The sequence below is a fragment of the Squalius cephalus genome, assembly GCF_949319135.1.
Source record: "Squalius cephalus genome assembly, chromosome: 16".
Taxonomy (NCBI): domain Eukaryota; kingdom Metazoa; phylum Chordata; class Actinopteri; order Cypriniformes; family Leuciscidae; genus Squalius; species Squalius cephalus.
The window spans coordinates 12,858,879-12,876,324 of NC_137137.1; the positions used below are offsets into that span (position 1 = coordinate 12,858,879).

General features: G+C 36.7%; 2 protein-coding genes across 5 annotated transcripts; both read left to right on the forward strand.

The window, feature by feature from the left end:
• Window positions 1–4,975: 4,975 nt before the first annotated feature.
• On the forward strand, window positions 4,976–7,904 carry gid8a (GID complex subunit 8 homolog a; the record flags this gene model as incomplete). Of its 3 annotated transcripts, none has more annotated exons than XM_079897767.1 (5): window positions 4,976–5,057; window positions 5,721–5,848; window positions 6,053–6,249; window positions 6,475–6,672; window positions 6,833–7,904. In XM_079897767.1, the coding sequence occupies 4 exons, from the start codon at window positions 5,728–5,730 to the stop codon at window positions 7,004–7,006; spliced, it is 690 nt and encodes a 229-aa protein (XP_079753893.1). In that variant the 3' UTR covers window positions 7,007–7,904. The 3 variants fall into 3 exon arrangements, with proteins under 3 accessions (XP_079753893.1, XP_079753894.1, XP_079753892.1); XM_079897768.1 differs by lacking the exon at window positions 4,976–5,057 and adding an exon at window positions 5,577–5,634; XM_079897766.1 differs by lacking the exon at window positions 4,976–5,057 and having other exon boundaries at window positions 5,686–5,848.
• On the forward strand, window positions 7,881–17,140 carry slc17a9a (solute carrier family 17 member 9a). 2 transcript variants are annotated; one of them, XM_079897764.1, is made up of 13 exons: window positions 7,881–8,159; window positions 10,181–10,378; window positions 10,460–10,599; window positions 12,980–13,079; window positions 13,253–13,377; window positions 13,739–13,838; window positions 14,130–14,226; window positions 14,419–14,506; window positions 14,835–14,869; window positions 16,046–16,161; window positions 16,275–16,330; window positions 16,417–16,446; window positions 16,731–17,140. In XM_079897764.1, the coding sequence occupies exons 1-13, from the start codon at window positions 8,023–8,025 to the stop codon at window positions 16,892–16,894; spliced, it is 1,386 nt and encodes a 461-aa protein (XP_079753890.1). In that variant the 5' UTR covers window positions 7,881–8,022; the 3' UTR covers window positions 16,895–17,140. The 2 variants fall into 2 exon arrangements, with proteins under 2 accessions (XP_079753890.1, XP_079753891.1); XM_079897765.1 differs by lacking the exon at window positions 16,417–16,446 and having other exon boundaries at window positions 8,006–8,159; window positions 16,731–16,934.
• Window positions 17,141–17,446: the final 306 nt, after the last annotated feature.

The following is a 17,446-nucleotide window of genomic DNA, read 5'->3' on the forward strand; positions in this document are numbered from 1 at the left end:
ACAATTCCAGTTAGAGAGCTCTACAATTCAATTATTACTAGTAACAATTCCAATTACAGAGCTCTCTAATTGAATTTTACTAGTAAAAAAAACGAATTAAAGATATGTATAATTGCAGAGCTCTGTAATTGAATTAAAGAGCTCTGCAATTGCATTCTTACTAGTAACAACTGAATTAGAGAGCTCTCTAATTGTAATTCTTACTAGTAACAATTCAATTGTAGAGCTCCGTAATTAAAAATGAATGGAAGTCAATGGAGACATATGACTAGTAAAAATTCATTTGTAGAGCTCTTATTGGAATTGTTACTTATAAGAATTGAATTAGAGAGCTTTGTAATTGTAATTCTTACTAGTAATAATTGAAAAAAAGAGCTCTCTAATTGTAATTGCTACTAGTAAGAATTGAATTGTAGAGCTCTCTAATTGAATTCTTACTTGTAAAAATGCAATTACGACGAGTAACGCTGGGTACAATTTAAGCTAAAACGGCTTGCCATAAAAACACAGATGTCATCGTGTACACACTACTCAAAATTGTTCACACTTATGATGTGATCAAACCAACTATAATCCAGTTCAGTATAGGTGACTGCACTGAATGTTGATACAAACAACAGATGGAAACAATCTGAGAGGGAGAAGAGCAAGAGTATGTGTAAGAGGTTGTGGACGAGGAGGAGGACGAGAAAGAGCAAGGTGTGGACAGTGTTAAAACTGGATCCGGCACACCAGAGGGTTTTTCCCTTAACCTGACAAGAGACGACATTGTCAATGTCCACAAAGACATGATGCTGAGGCAGAATTAATCTCTCATTGACTTTGATTTTGCAGTTGTACAACTCTTTTGAGTGTACTGTAACATGCTTTTCAATTAGAGTTTTTAAACCTTTTTTATTAACCGTGTTTATAATTTGACTGGCTGTGCGTAAGATCTGAAAGCATCAATTGATTTTGAGCAGATAAAATGGTTTCAATGCAATTGTTTGATTTTGCCAGAAGAGTCAGATGTTGACTGAATGTAGTTTGAAGATTTGGTTTTAAGGTTTTGAGAAATGTGTTTTTCAATGTGCAATTCAGAAAAACTGTAATATAAGTCCTTTCAGTTCAGTTCATTTTACATGTTTATGGTTTATGGAATCATGTTTGCATTTAAATGATTAGAATAAACAAATAAGGCCATCAACTCTCACTTATTAAACGGATGTGTTTCCCCTTATCACAAAACACTTGATTGCCTTCCATCAACCCAATTCACATACACATGATTCCTTCAGTACTGTAGGTCTAATTTCTAATCATGCTCATTTGCAGTAAATGATGACTAATTAATCAGACTTGTTTGGGGCGTTTCTCGGGTGCAGGAAGAATACTGCCAATTTTTATGGGGGGAGACAGTTTTCCTAAAATAGCCTAAATCATGTTAATTTCTTTTAGCATTCTATAACCTTATTGTCATTATCAAAAACAGTGTTTGTGTGTGACCCAGTTTCCTGACTTTTAGAAGGAGATTTTTTGGAAATGTCTGCACTCTCTTGCATGCATTAACACCCAGTAATTTGGCGTGATGACCCAATTTTCAAGAGCAAAGTTTTTTCCATCTCTCACAAATGGCATACGAATATTATATAGCCTAGAGAAAAAAAATCACCAGGGCAAAATAGTATAGCCTAAGTCAGGCTACTTTTACATTTATTTTGGCTGTAGGCTACAGTTCTTTTCTGGCATTTGACATTTCCCACCAAAATATTCCAATTAGCATAGGCGGGTTAACCATATGGGCAATTGGGCAAGTGCCCAGGGGCACCACGCAAATATTTTTTTTCTCTTTTAAAACGAAGCGATTCATTCTCAAACGTATTTCTAGAATATAGGCATAGGCTATATATATATATATATAGGCCTATATATATATATATAAACCCTTTCATCAGAACGTTCTAAATTCCCTGAATGGTTTGTTGAAAGTTTATTATTTTCATTATTATAATAAACAATATTAAATTATATTTTAATATAAAAATATAAAATTATATATATTTTTTTTTTTTTTTTTTTGTGGACGCCCGATCTACCGCCAGATTCGAACTACTGCGTGAGCACGCGCGTTTCATTTCAACGCCCACATCACACTAGCGTGTCCACTGGCACGGAGCAGCAGAGCGAGTGTTTTCAATGAATTCCAGTGGAAGTTGAGCTAAACTCGCGCGTGAGAGTGAAGCTAAACTCTAGGTTTCCAAAGAGTCTTAATCCGCCACTTATTGTAGCCTAAATTCAGCTGTACATTTTTGGATAAAAGCAAAATGCCACATCAAGTAATATTGTGATTGTTATCATGGCTGTTTTGAAGCAATAAGCGCCCTATTTGATAAAAACAGCACCTGTTTGTCTGTTTGTGTGGCGGGACGCGGAGATCTGATTGGACAGACTGTTAATCCTTCAAAAGTTTCGACAGGTCAAATAGGCGTCAGTAATGCGACAAACTCTACCGACAAAGGACGTTGGACGTGGACGAATAATATTCATATTTGCGAACAGAATGAACATCAGGAGAATGTATCCAATGGCAGTTGGTGAACAAGATTGTGAACTGTCTGTCTGTGTCTACTCTTCCATGAGCTGCACGCCCTGCAGCCAGAGCCTCGGTGAAGGAGTTCCCACGCATCCCTCCGAGGAATTAACCACGGGCCATCGCGTAATCGAAGAGACCGCATCATCGGAGACGGAAAGGAAAAGTTTTCAGTGTCTGGAAAATGGGTTTCGCGGAAACTCGGAGTCGAGCAGCGGGACAAACAAAAAGCAAAGAGCTCTGCGGCTACTTGTCAATACTCGTGAACGGAAGCGCATGCACGATCTCAACGATGCGCTGGATGACCTGCGAGCTGTCATACCATACACGCCGAAACAAAATGTGAAAAAACTATCCAAGATAGCGACACTTCTCCTGGCCAAGAACCACATCCTGATGCAAGCTCGAGCTTTGAAGGAGATGCGGAGGATAGTTGAGCAGCATCTGAACGTGACGCAGAATATAATGATGATGACACCACATATAGGCCTTCTGTCGCATTAAGCCTTTATGTCAGCGCGCTATTTCTTTTGAATTTTTTTACTAGGTCTATGTAATTATGAGTAATATGATCTACAATAATCAATTAAATAATTTCATTGCACACATGCAAGTTCTTGCTTAATGTAAATAATATTGTAACATGAACACTGTAGGCTTAATAAAATGTAAAAATGGACTTTATAAATGATTTATAAATCTTTTTTTTTTATCATCAAGAGGATCTGGAATGTGAAACTGTTTGTTATTGTTAAAATGTCTGTCACCTGTGTTTAAGTAGCCTATAGTTGTTGTGGAATTATGCTTTTGTAAGTCCTTAAAATAAATATGGACGTTTTGATCTTGATTTTTGAAAATATAGGCTAATAAAAGAGTTGTATATTATAAAAGTAGTCCTATTACTGATTTTGAAACAGGGCAAATTAAATAATGAACTGGCAATTGGTCATTTAGCCTATAATGCACTATTAAAAACATAGGCATAACATAATAATAGAGGCTATTTTAATGCCAATATAGCATAAAAATAAAGGTTACAAATAACCAAAACTAGTTTTAGAGCCTTATAGCCTACCAAAACATTTTAAGTTCTACAAATTACATTTTATTCTATAGTTCTAAATTGTGCTTTAAAAACCCCAGAAAACCAAAACACATAAATAATAGCATCAAGTTCCCAAGTATCCATCTCAATAACCCTAAAATGGTTCTTGAAAATAAGTTCTTTGTTGGACCTTTAAGGGGACACACAGAAACATTGGAAAAGCTTTATATTTTTATGAAATGCAGGTTTTAAATGACATAACTGTTAGACCTATATGCCATTCCTTTTCATTCCTCCAAATCCCCATGTTTAATGTTTACAGAATGCCAGTCTTTGATTAACAAATTAAATATATTTGATTTGATAAGTAACTAAATAGATAAAATCATTCACCATAAAATATGAAATACAATTTTATTGCATCACCTGTTTGTCTGAAAAATAACATATGGTGTGGTTCAACCTGAAAGCACAAAAAGACAAACACATTTTCATTGGCTCATTCCGTCTGGTCATCATATGGCAGACATTAATACCAGCTGTTGTCATTTTAATGTTATAAGGAGGGAAATAAACAATAGATTGCTATTGTAGACAACATAAATCTCCCCCTCTTTCTCCCCCTTCATAGGGGGATTTATCTGGACCTCATAATAAAGGTGATTGTCCCATCTAATCTCTGAGACATAATCGATTATCTTTCTGGCCCTGTAGCCTATATTTTTGTTTTGCAATAACAGAATTATGTTAGATAAGTATTAAGAGGATTGGAAAAATTCAAGCTTGTTTTTTTTTTTTTTTTTTTGGAAGGTTAAAGAAAAGGTAAACCATCAAAGGTTGTTGCCATTGTTTTTCTTCATGTACAAAACACTAAAATTGCTGGAGAAGTTACAGTCAATAAAAATATATTAAATCATTGTTGCTAAGGTCCAGTTATGACATTTTGATTAAACATGAAGAGATCAATTACAAAAAAAAAAAAAAAACATATTCACGTATTAATTATTCACAAAAAGATTTATAACATGCATTTCAAAATAGATAAGGTGAATTTTCAGTTCATGCCGAATTTAAGAAAAGCATTTTAGTTAGTCAGTCAAGAGACAGTTTTAGACTTTTAAACTCACTCTGAAATGTATATTAAATAGGCTAGTTAAAATAGACTAGTTCTTATTTATTTATTTTTCTTAGTATCCAAACGAATAAAAGTGAAAAAAAAAAAAAAAAAAATTGTTTCTCACATTAATGTTCCGTAAATAGCAAACTAAATCTGGCAACCTTCTATTTTCTTTTTTTAATCTGATCTGGCAACCTTACCAGCTTTGCCACAGCAACCGTGACGTCAGTTTTCTGACCAATCACTGACCTCCCCTCAAGTCTCGTTAAGAGCTCTGCTATCGCGTGATCTTCGCTGAGGCCCACCGCTATTTATAATCGTAAACAGTAAGTATTTTATCACCATTCTTCATATTTTGCGAAAAACAAATAACACGAATGAACAACAGTTAAAATTAATACAATTTAGTATTATTTTATTTTCATGTGTGATCTCTGGCAAAGGTTATAGCCAGAAAATGGCTGAACAATCCTGTTTTCAAGTCTCACGCGCTGTTGTCTTTCATGCTCTCGGGGCTTGTTTATTCTAGTACCCCGATAAAAGCGAAAATATTTTATGCTAATTTCATCCCTTAATGGCGAGTTTTTAACAAAATAGATACAACCTGTCAACCAGGTGCATAAGTGTCACCATTGCAACATTTTTTACGGCGCGTACGCGGTTTGCTGGCCAGTGAGCCGCTGGCTTCTCTGTTGTGCTGTCTAGGAGCAGAAACACCGCGAAAATATGAACGTGCACAGTGCAGTTCATTCATTTACCGTCAAACTCCAACATCGTAATCTTAGATTAATTAAAAGTAAACCTAGGTTTCCTTTTTTGTTTTGGTTTTTGATAACATGGACAGCCAGACCCAGCGTGCACTAAAAACGAATCAAACTTTCTCTCTGACAATTACTTTTAAAAGTGAGTAGGCTACGTTACATGTGCATTTTTATATTGGATGTGTGCAAAATGATGTTTGTTGTTTTTGCATGTCATGTCTACCACAGCATATCTATGATGAGTTATTCAGAAAAGCCTGAGGATATTACAAAGGAGGAATGGTTGGATAAACTGAATAATGTGCACATTCAGAGGGCGGATATGAACAGGCTCATCATGAACTATCTAGTAACAGGTATGTCAGCATTATTTTATAGTATAGTACAATACTTGATTCAAGTCAAATAAACAGATATGTGTAAATTAAAATAAATGTATTTGCGCTAACCTGTGGCTTTTTCACATTACATGACTTTACATTATGATTTTGTTTACTGTATTTTTTGTATTTTGAATAAAATGCATAAACTGCCCCTATGATCATGTTTCTATTCCACAGAGGGATTTAAAGAGGCTGCAGAGAAGTTCCGTATGGAATCCGGGATTGAGCCGAACGTGGATCTGGACTCTCTTGATGAGAGGATAAAGATCAGGGAAATGGTTCTGAAAGGTCAGATCCAGGAAGCCATTGCTCTCATTAACAGCCTCCACCCCGAGCTGCTTGACACCAATCGATACCTCTACTTTCACCTTCAGGTAAACATCTGACCTCATATGGACATGATGGGAGGGAGGGAGATGTCTAGCAGAGCGTTGTAGAGGAACAGAGCCAAAGCAAACCATGACAAAATCCATGGACGTTGCGTTTTTTCACAATGCACAAGCAAATGTATTCATGAAGGCCTCTTGTTTCAAATAAGAAGACAAAAAAGTACTGAAAAGAAAAATCCTAACTCAACCTTTACTGTAAAACTTTTGTAGCAGCAGCATCTGATTGAGCTCATCCGTTTGCGGGAGACTGAGGCAGCGCTGGAGTTTGCGCAGTCGCAGCTGGCCGAACAGGGAGAGGAGAGCAGAGAATGTCTCACTGAGATGGAGCGGACACTGGCACTGCTCGCCTTTGACAACCCTGAAGAATCGCCGTTTGGAGACCTGCTCAACATGATGCAGAGGCAGAAGGTATGTGTGTTTATTTGTGTAGAACGTAACCATCACAATGGCTTAGTGCTCCTCGTTTCCATGAAAGTCGATTCTCCTTTTTATGTACAGTATGCGTATCTAGTGTAAATTCTGCTCTTGTACCTCCTTCCTTAATGCTGGGTTCTGTCTCCCTCTATAGGTGTGGAGCGAGGTAAACCAGGCTGTTCTAGACTATGAGAACAGGGAATCTACTCCAAAATTAGCAAAGCTGCTGAAGCTTTTACTGTGGGCTCAAAACGAACTGGACCAGAAAAAAGTGAAATACTCCAGAATGACAGACCTTAGCAAGGGCACCATTGAGGACCCCAAGTAGAGACTGTAATTCACATGGACATTTTTTTGTTCTATTTATGAACGGTCAGTGACTGGATGGCAAATATAAATCTCTCTCTCTATATATATATATATAATGCTTTTTTTTCTTGATGCCTCTATAAAAAAGTAATTTAAGCAACAGTATATGATTTTATTTCAAACAAAACTATACTGATTAATAACAGTAAAACTAGATGTTATTTCAATCTACCATTTATTATTCTGGTAGCCTATTTTCTGAAGAACAGGAATATTCCTATGGTAATGTTGTTTGGTATTATTTTTCATCATTTTCAGTCTGTCATGTCATCTGTGTTTTGTGTCTTTTTTTTTTTCCATGCTCTTCACTCTTTTCATATACAATACTGTGTCCTCATGCTTGTTTTAGGCTGTGTTTGAGGAAAATATCAGCTCCTGGTTGGAAAGAAAACATCATCAGATTTATTGCACTGGAAACTGACGTAATTTAACTACTTTTATCATGAATCCAATAGCTTCATTTATTATTTAATTTATGAGCAGCTACAGATGGTTGTAATATTGAGTAAGTAAATGTTTTAGACCTCCATGATATGAGCTATTTTAATTACAAAACAACAAATGATGTTATTACTAACCTAAAGCATTTGCCTTATGTTCATTTTTGTCTCTAATTTTTGTTCATATTTTGTACTGCTTGTTTGAGGAAAAAGTTGATTTCACAGTATATTTGCTTACTTGAGTTATATTATTATTCACATTTATAAGGTTGAACCTCCAGATTCGCACATCGATATTTTTAGTACAGAATGATGATGCTTGACTAGATGGTTTCTGATTATTGTCGTCTTGCGTCATCAATTGTACAAGTATGACCACATTCCTCCATCGTAACTCAGTTTCACCTCAAAATATGTAGGTGTGGCGAGATCGTCTCCGCCTCGTATGCGTTGCTTATCTGAATAAACAATTGTAAACTTTCCTGATCGGTAAAGAGCCGGTGTTCAGTGTCCGGTTCATACTCAATTGGACTGAATGGCTGATGAGCAAGAAGCGGACCGTCTCAACCCACCAGTGGACTTTGTGAAAACACCTTGCAGAAATGTGTGCTACACGTCCGGGTTAAAGATAATGCAAATTAACGACAAGACAACAACGACAGTATGGCCAAGGTATGATAAAACTTGCTTATTAACGGAGATTAAAAAAAACTATTTTAAACAACACTCGTATTTGTGCGTTAATGATATCTTGGCAACATTTTCTGCTGTAAATAAAACACGAGCGGCATTCTCGTATGATGAGCGCTAGTTGTCAATGGGCACTGAAATACACATCGCTTTTTCTTCTCCTCCATCCTCCTTCCTGGTAGTTTCGCTTCCTGGCAACGGTTGCATTATAGAAAAGATTCTACTTTGTCACTGCGGTCCCCTGATAAAGTTTTTGGTGGATGTGTTTGAGTAATTGAGTCCTGTCCTGTCCTTTTTACTGCATTTTAAACATACAAAAAAAACAAAAACAAAAATCCAAATAACCTTTACATATCGAAAGGGTTTAAACAATGTGATTCATGCTCATTATTCCATTTCTGTTCGTCAAATGTCTGAAATTGGATCAGTTTATGTCTCAGTTGTTGAATCTTTTAATGCTCATATATTTCAGATATTTCCACGTTAAGAAATTTGCTGTAAATAAATGCAGTTGAAAGTAAAAGGAAGTTTCTTTTTTGTTGTTGTTGCTGAGTTGATAGAAAATAACAAACTAAGTTGTTAGCAGGTGTGACCACAGTTCTGAATTAGCTGGATTCCATCCAGTGGTGAAAAGAATTGTAGGCTACTTAAGTAAAAGTATTGCTACTTAAGTAATAATTTACTTGAGTACAAGTAGAAGAACTGAAAAATAATACTCAAGTAAGAGTAAATAAGTTTGCTTAAAAACTACTCAAGTAACTACGTTACAAAGCACTTTATTTTTCTATTTTTACCCAAAATGGGGAGATGATAGCGATATGGAGCGCTAAACACTCTCATGTCAATTCTGTTTCATTCATACTGGAAGCCCAGTAGGCCTATACTGATTCATACCTCGCGCAGAAAGTCCATAAGTGAGATTCATAGAAGACATTCACTTACGACCTTTCAGGAAATGCCAATATGGATATAATAACATGCAAATAGAGACATTTGACTGAAGAAACATGAAGACAAACACATGATAGCGATAATATATCTGTGTTCATCAAGCTATCTCACGTATTTTCATGGGAATTTAAATTTTAGGTTTTAAATTTTCATGTCTAGTTCACCCAAAAAGGAAAATTAGCCCCTGATTTCTATTTATTCACCCTCAAGTCATCCTAGATGTATATGACATTCTTCTTTCAGACGAATACAATCAGAGTTATATTAAAAAATGTCCTGGCTCTTCCAAGCTTTATAATGGCAGTGAATGACTGGAGAAAATTTGAAGTCCAAAAAAGTGCATCCATCCATGATAAAAGTGCTCCACTTTTACTCCAGGGGGTTAATAAAGGCCTTCTGAAGTGAAGCCATGTGTTTGTGTAAGGAAAATACCCATATTTATAACTTTATAATCTAAAATAACTAGCTTCCGCCAGACAACCATACACATCGATTTACGGTGGAAGACTAACCCCTGACCTGACGCACAACGTATATAGAAGAGGAGCTTCAGTTTGTTGCACAGCCCTATTTGTTTGAACCGTGAGAGGCGTCTAAGCTTACGATACTCCTCCTACATCATACATGTGTCACAGGTTACTCTTGTGGCGCAAGTCAATTTGCGTAGTATGCGTACGGTCATCTGGCGGAAGCTAGTTATTTTAGATTATAAAGTTATAAATATGGGTATTTTTCAAAAACCCATGGCTTCGCTTCTGAAGGCCTTTATTAACCCTCTGGAGCCGTGTGGAGTATTTTTTTTTTTTATCATGAATGGATGCACTTTTTTGGGTTTTAAATTTTTTCCAGCCATTCACTCCCATTATAAAGCTTGGAGGAGTCAGGACATTTATATTAATTAATATAACTATTTGTCTGGGATGACTTGAGGGTGAGTAAATCATGGGCTAATTTTCAATGTCAATTAAATTAACATTAGTAACTGCGTGTTTACAGAGTGAGACACCTGATTGAGATAGACTGTTGTAAATGTAACGTCCCACCCGCTGCAGGACACTGGCGCGGACGTGGACCCTGATGCTGCTGCTGGTCACGTGTTTTCTCTACTGGTCACGGATGGCCATGCCAATCTGTGCTGTTACCATGGCAAAAGAATTTGGATGGAGCAAGACTGAGACTGGCATGGTGCTGGGTGCTTTCTTCTGGGGTTACTGTTTTACTCAGGTCCTTGGTGGCCATGCCAGTGATAGGTGAGTGCTTTTGTGTAGCCCACAGGTCATAGATCAGTTATGGCAAGTGGTAGATGATGATGAATAACATTGTTTTTACAGGATAGGAGGAGAGAAAGTACTGCTGCTGTCCACCTCCTCATGGGCTGTTATGACAGCTATCACCCCCCTTCTGACCAACATTGGACCCCGACCTCTTGTTACCATGATAGTGACCAGGTTTTTATTGGGTGTAATGCAAGGTGAGAGCACTGTGGGAGACAGTCGAGGAGTTAAGGGAGAAAAATCTGTCTACATGTTTGAACTAGAGATTTCAGCCAGTATGTCTGTGAGATTGGCTGCTGGGGGCATTGGCTGTGATTACTAGGGTGGGTCTGAGTTTAATCAGAATCAGCTCACCCTGACTAATTTCGTTAGTTCATTTTGCACAACACATATTTTTTACATTCACTTACATTCCATCTGTGCCTAATGGAAGCCCATTTTCACCACATCAGAAAAAAAGCTTTTAGTAAATTGTATATAATATATATATATATAAACAGTTGTATTTGAAATTATTCAACCCCCATTGCAAATCAGGTTTATTGGCAAAATTTGGTTTGCAATGGCCAAATCAAACAAAAGTAATTGAAATAGCTCAACATAACAAATGTTTCAAGTGGTTTCCCCAAAATCAACTGAAAATTACTGTTGAAAATAAAAACAATGCCGGTTGCATAAATATAGCCGTTATGTTAAGACAGTGTCTTAAGTTCTAGTATGACCAACTAGCAGTTAGTCAGGGGCAGTCAGTCTTAGTTTTCGGTATCAGATTAGACTAATCTACGTTTTTATGTAACTGCTTTAAAAAAGCTATGGACAGTCTTACAGAAACAAATTTGATGTCTAACTTGTAAGACTAATCTTACAGGTTTATGGAACTGGCTCCAGGTGTTGTCTCAAGCACACCTGATGCAAATAATCCAGGGCTGCATTAGTTGCACCAGGTGATCTTGTGCTAGAACACATGAAATATCTGAACTGGCTAGGTTTGTTGAGTTCAAAAGAATGGTCCAAAAAGTTAAGAGAGATATCATCTCCCTTCACAAACAAGGAACAGGATAAAAAAAGATAGCGAAGGCACTAAATGTTCCTAGAGACACCGCTGGAAGTATAGTTCGCAAGTTCAAAGTTAAAGGAACGGTGGTTACACTACCTGGATGGGGCAGAAAAAGGAAGCTATTAACAGCTGAAACCAGATTTCTGAGAAGGCAGGTTCAGAAAAACCCTCGAGTGACGGCAAAAGACCTGCAGCAAGACTTGGTGGCAGCAGGCACTGAGGTTTCAGCTTGCACAGTAAGGTGCGTACTAAACGCATGCAAGAACTCCAAGACATAAACCCCTCTTGACCCAAAAGCACAAGAAAAGTGCTCAAAATCATATAAATAAGCCACAAATGTTTTGGGATTCTGTTCTGTGGAGCGATGAAACAAAACTGGAACTTTTCAGCCCTATGGATCAGCGGTATGTCTGGAGGAAGAAGAATGAAGCATATGCCTCTGCCTACAGTTAAGCATGATGGTGGCTCTGTGATGCTCTGGGGCTGCTTTGCATCCTCTGGCACTGGAAACCTGCAGTGTGTGGAAGACAAGATGGATTCATTGAAGTATCAGGAAATCCTAGGAGAAAATGTCATGCCATCAGTGAGGAAGCTTGTGTGTCATTGGACCTTCCAACAGCACAATGATCCAAAATTCCACCAAGGCTTGGTTGCAGAAGAAGTCCTGGAAGATACTACAGTGGCCATCACAGTCACCTGACTTGAACCCTATAGAAAATCTCCGGTGGGATTTGAAGATGGTTGAAGCACGCAGACCCAAGAATATGACTGAATCGGAGGCCATTGCTCATGAGGAATGGGCTAAGATTCCTCTGAAACGCTGCCAAAGGCTGGTGTCTGGTTATACATCTCGTTTGCAGCCGGTCATAACAGCAAAAGGGTGTTCTACTAAGTACTAAAGATGCTTGCCATGAAGGGGTTGAATCATTTTTAGACTGCGGAAGTCAGTCGAAATTTTCTGTTGAATTTGGGGAAACCACTTGAAACATTTGTTGTGTTGAGCTATTTCAATTAATTTTGTTTGATATGGTCATTGCAAACAGCTGTAAATTGCCTATAAATCTGATCTGCAATAGGGGTTGAATAATTTTGATTAAAACAAGAGGCACAGAAAGCTCTCAGATTTCATCAAAAATATCTTCATGTTCTCAAGATGAACGAAAGTCTTGAAAGGGTGAGTAATTATTGAAAGAATTTAAATTTTTGGGTAAACTATCCCTTTAACTCAAAATTTTGACTTGATGTCATAATTTTGACATTTTATCCGGTAATTATGACTTAGCATCTGCATAATTGTGATTTTTTTTTAATGTTGTTATTATTATTATTATTATGACTTTTTGTCATATTTGTAATTTATCAAAGCATGTTTTTTTCTTATGTGGCATAAATGGGCTTCCATAACCCCTTTAAGAAACTTAAAGGCAAAAAAGAATTCAAAGTGACCATTACTTCTACTGCATGTCACAGAGTAATTCTCATTAGCACATGATTGTGAGTTATGCTATCTCTGTTTTTAGGGGTTCACTACCCTTCTCTTGTCAGTGTCTGCGCTCAGCGTGTGACAGAGGGAGAGAGAGGTTTTTCGATGAGCTGTCTGGCCTGTGGGTGCTACCTAGGGTGAGACTAATAACCGGCTATTCCCGGTCATTCCCTTTTTTGTCCACAGAAACTTGTTTCTATTTTTTTTAAAGTGTAAAATAAAACTGATTCTTGATCAGCACTATTTTATGCAAGCACCTCTGGAATAACATAACTTAAGTGTTCCATACTGTTCATGGTTTCTCTCTCAGGATGATGCTGGTTGGAGGTGTGGGTTCCCTGATGCTGGACTGGTTTGGATGGGAGAGTGTGTTTTATGGAGCTGGCCTCCTTGCTTTTTGCTGGACCTTTTGTGTATGGAAATTCCTTCTCCAAGGTATCTTTATATGATCCTTTACATGTTTAAATTAAGTAGCATTCTTGATTGGTTAGTGCTATTTTATTGCTTTAAAGGTCAGAATTGGTATAATTAAGTCTCTTAGAGAAGTTGCAGTGAATCAGAAACAATCAGTATTGGTGTTCGCCATAGCAACTGTGTGGATAGAGTAATTGGACCTTTTTTTTGCCGGTGTAATTTCACAACACCGTGTTTTTAAACATCTGACTCACCATGCAGCACCATGAAATTATTCTGTACTGAGGTTCCTGCTATATCTTAATCATGTTACGCTGTCTTCAGAAATGGTGTTTGTTACATCTTACAGTTTTAAATGTGTCAGTTTGTTTGTTCGTCACAGGTCCAGATTTTTCCTTTGACTCGCTCTGGATCAGCAACAATTGCATTCCTGAATCCTCTAGGGTCAACTGGCTGCATCTCTTCAGAGAGCCTAGTGTCTGGTGAGGTTCAAAACATAAACATTTGTCCCTCATTTTACTCTCTACATTAACTCATTGTTATGTTCGGTTTTCCATTTTGTTTTGTGTCATTTTCCTGAAAAAGGTGAAATAAATAAAAACTGATGGAGAGAGTTTCCAGGGCTTCCCCTCATGATGTCTAATTTTTAGGGCACTCGAAAATGTAAAATGTTAACTGGTTCCAAACTCAAAGAAACATGTATTTCTATTTGAGTTTATATATAGATAGATATTAACATTTGCTAATTGCATGTGTTTGTGTGTGTGTTTTAGGGCCATGATCATTTCTCATCTATGCTTTAGTAGCACCTATTACACCCTCATATCATGGCTACCAACCTATTTCAAAGACATGTTTCCTCATGCCAAGGTACCCCAGTCATTGCACATTTGTCGGTTTTACTGATTGTTTCCCTTCTTGTTTGTATTTACACTTCCAGTTTGATTACCAGTGCTGTTATTGTTAATATGTTAGTGACAATTCTAACTCTATATTGCTGAGTTTTTCCTGTTTTGGTCGTTTAATGTTGTCATTTGCTAAATCTGTTTTGTTTGCTGACAGGATTGGGTGTTTAATGTGATTCCTTGGTTTGTGGCACTGCCCACTTCACTATTTGGAGGCTCTATCTCTGATCATCTCATTAGGCAAGGTGAACAAAATCTACACTCTCTTATATTCTACAATTTAGTGAATTGACGCTTAATTTGCATAAATTAATTTGATCTCATTTGTACGTTTTCTTATGATCTTCTTGCACCCCAGTGACTGTTAGGTTAAGTAATGGACCTTCCTGCTTTCTTTTTTCTAAAAATCGAATTTTCTGAGTTCATATGAAATTCATACAAAATAGTTGCATTTTCACATGGGATCAGGTTGACAAAAACATCTAACAGTTTCTGGTTGACCCTGATGTTTCTGTAAGTAATCATAATGAAATATATTTCTGTAATAAGTCACTTTTTATGTCTTTATATCAGGCTGTGGGACAGCAACTGTAAGGAAACTGATGCAGGTAACACAACAACAGCTATGAACTTTGAGATTAAACTCAAAGCTATGCCCTGATAAACTGCACAATTACAATAGTTTTTTCTTGCATTGGTCAAAACTGAAGTCACATTTTCAAACCCCTGCAGACACTTAGCGAAACAGAGGTCTTATCTATACCAAACTGTGAATTATTTTTCATTGCTTTCATACAATATGCATTCAATGACCACGTTTGCCAAAATCCATGAACACTTTTGTCATTCATATTTCACCATCTGCAAATCACTATTTGCAACACATTTTTCGAAGATTTTTAGAACATTATCCTTTACCATTCTTGTAAAGTTTTTAGCAGGAGGTTTCCCAGTGGGCACTGGACCCTGATCAATAAGAACTTCTGTAGACATACAACAGAAATAAAGTCAAACTGGTTAGTAATAAGTGAAGCTGGTAATGCTGTTTGTCCAGTTTGTCCACTGCTTGGAAACCTCCTGCTAAAAACTTTGTTAGGGGATAATGTTCTAACGTAATGTTTTTAGCGAATGTTATCCTAACCTTTTAGGAAAACGTTCTGGGAACAAAAATAAAACTTGCCGCTGAAAACATCACTAGAACAAAAAAAGCAACTTGGACTCAAATACTGCACATACGTGATTATACTTGTTGATGTTTTTTTTTCCAACTTTTTATTTTTCACATGTAAATTATATGTAAAGATATAGAAAAAAACTAATTGCGACATTTCTCATTTATTCTTTGTTACATATGCTGTAATACAGTCAGTAAAATGAAAAGATGTTATTCTAATCCTATATAATGAAATACTGATTTATGTGGAAAATCATTCAAACTTAAAATATAAGAGTTCATCATTTATGTAATGCTCTCTGTTGGTGTTTTTAGGTCAGTGTGTTATGTGACAAATGAGAATTCAGTGTTTGGGTGGAACGAGCTTAGTTTGACACATATAGTGTTTTGGGCTGAGTGAGCTTTGGAGGTGAGATTAACTGCTTGGCCAAGATTCATGTTGGTATTGCAGACTGTACTGTATAAAGAGTTTTGAAAAAGTGGCTTCAGTAATGACAGATGCTTGTTAGCATTTAAAAAAAAAATACAAAAATTGGAGCATAATTCATATTTTGCATCATAATTGTGTTTATTGTGTTTGTGTGTGTCTGTTTAAAACATGCTTGTGTAGTTCTGTGCTATGGGAGCAGCCAGTGTGTTCATCTTCCTTCTCTGTAAGACGAACAATTTTGTCCAGGCTGTTGTTTGCGTGTCTCTGGCTGTTGGGCTGTCCACCTTTAATAATAGGTTAGAATGAACTGTCATATCCAAAACTTGATCTTATAACAACAGCATTGATTATATACACTGAATATGTACAGCGTGGTATATTTTTTGTGTGTGTGTCTTTTCTTGTGAAGTGGGGTGTCCGTGAATGTGCATGACCTGGCACCGTCGTGCGCAGGAGCCCTGTTTGGTAAGTCCATTTATTTATGTCTATTAATTAAAGCACAATGTTATGTTTCAGGTGTTATTCTTAATATGTCGCTCTATTTCTTACAGGGGTTATGAACACATGTTCTGCTTTTTCTGGTGAGTTATAATCCATTTATCTGTAATAAAACCAATTACATGTAAACAGACTATACAGTCCACTGGATATTAATGTGCCCATACTAGGAGTATTAGTTTAAAATCGTAGAAATACTTTTTTGATAAGGTCAGTGTACACAATCTGAATTCTGTTTAAATATTTGAAAAATGTAAATAGTGAAAGTGATCTTTTAATCTGCACAATTGTGTAAGTTCACATTCAAGTCCTGTGCACTTTTAATTGTAATTGCCCATAGCATATGCTCTTATACTGTATTTCACAGGTTTGCTGATGGTGTACATGACTGGCTACATCATTGAGATGACAGGTTCCTGGGACACTGTGTTCTCCATCATGGCTCTGGTGAACATCATTGGTGTCACCATATTCATTGTGCTGGGTGAAGCAAAGCGAGTTGATCAGCTGGATCAGCCTCAGATCATTTGAGCGTCATGTTGAAAACAAATTCCATCTCTCGGATGCATATCGGGGGTTCCTTATTTGTCATTTGTAACAAATGGATTGGGAACTCTTTAACACTCTAAAACACTGTATAATATCTTTCTGTCATTATTTATTAATTTGAATGTATGTTAAATATGTGGCAGAGCTTGTTGGAAATGATAGAGTTAAACAATGTTTTATGTAAGAAATATTTATCTGAAATGTAAATTTGATAAATATAAGAAGTATAAGAAACACGGTGTCATTTTTGACAATTGTCCTTCCACTAATTTGAAACTATCGCAGGCTTAAGTGTTTCTGATCCGTGATCAACGAGCACTAGTGCACAAATGATTCTATGCAAGTTCTCTCATTCAACAGAAGGTGGCGACAGAGGACAAATAAACCGAATGATTCATGAAAATCACAAGTAGGATCATTACAAACAGTACCAAAAAATAGTTATCTGTATTCATACGTAAACACACATTACATTAGTAAATATCAGGGTTACTGTTTTGACTTTTAAGCCATACCCTCTCCATGACAGTGTAA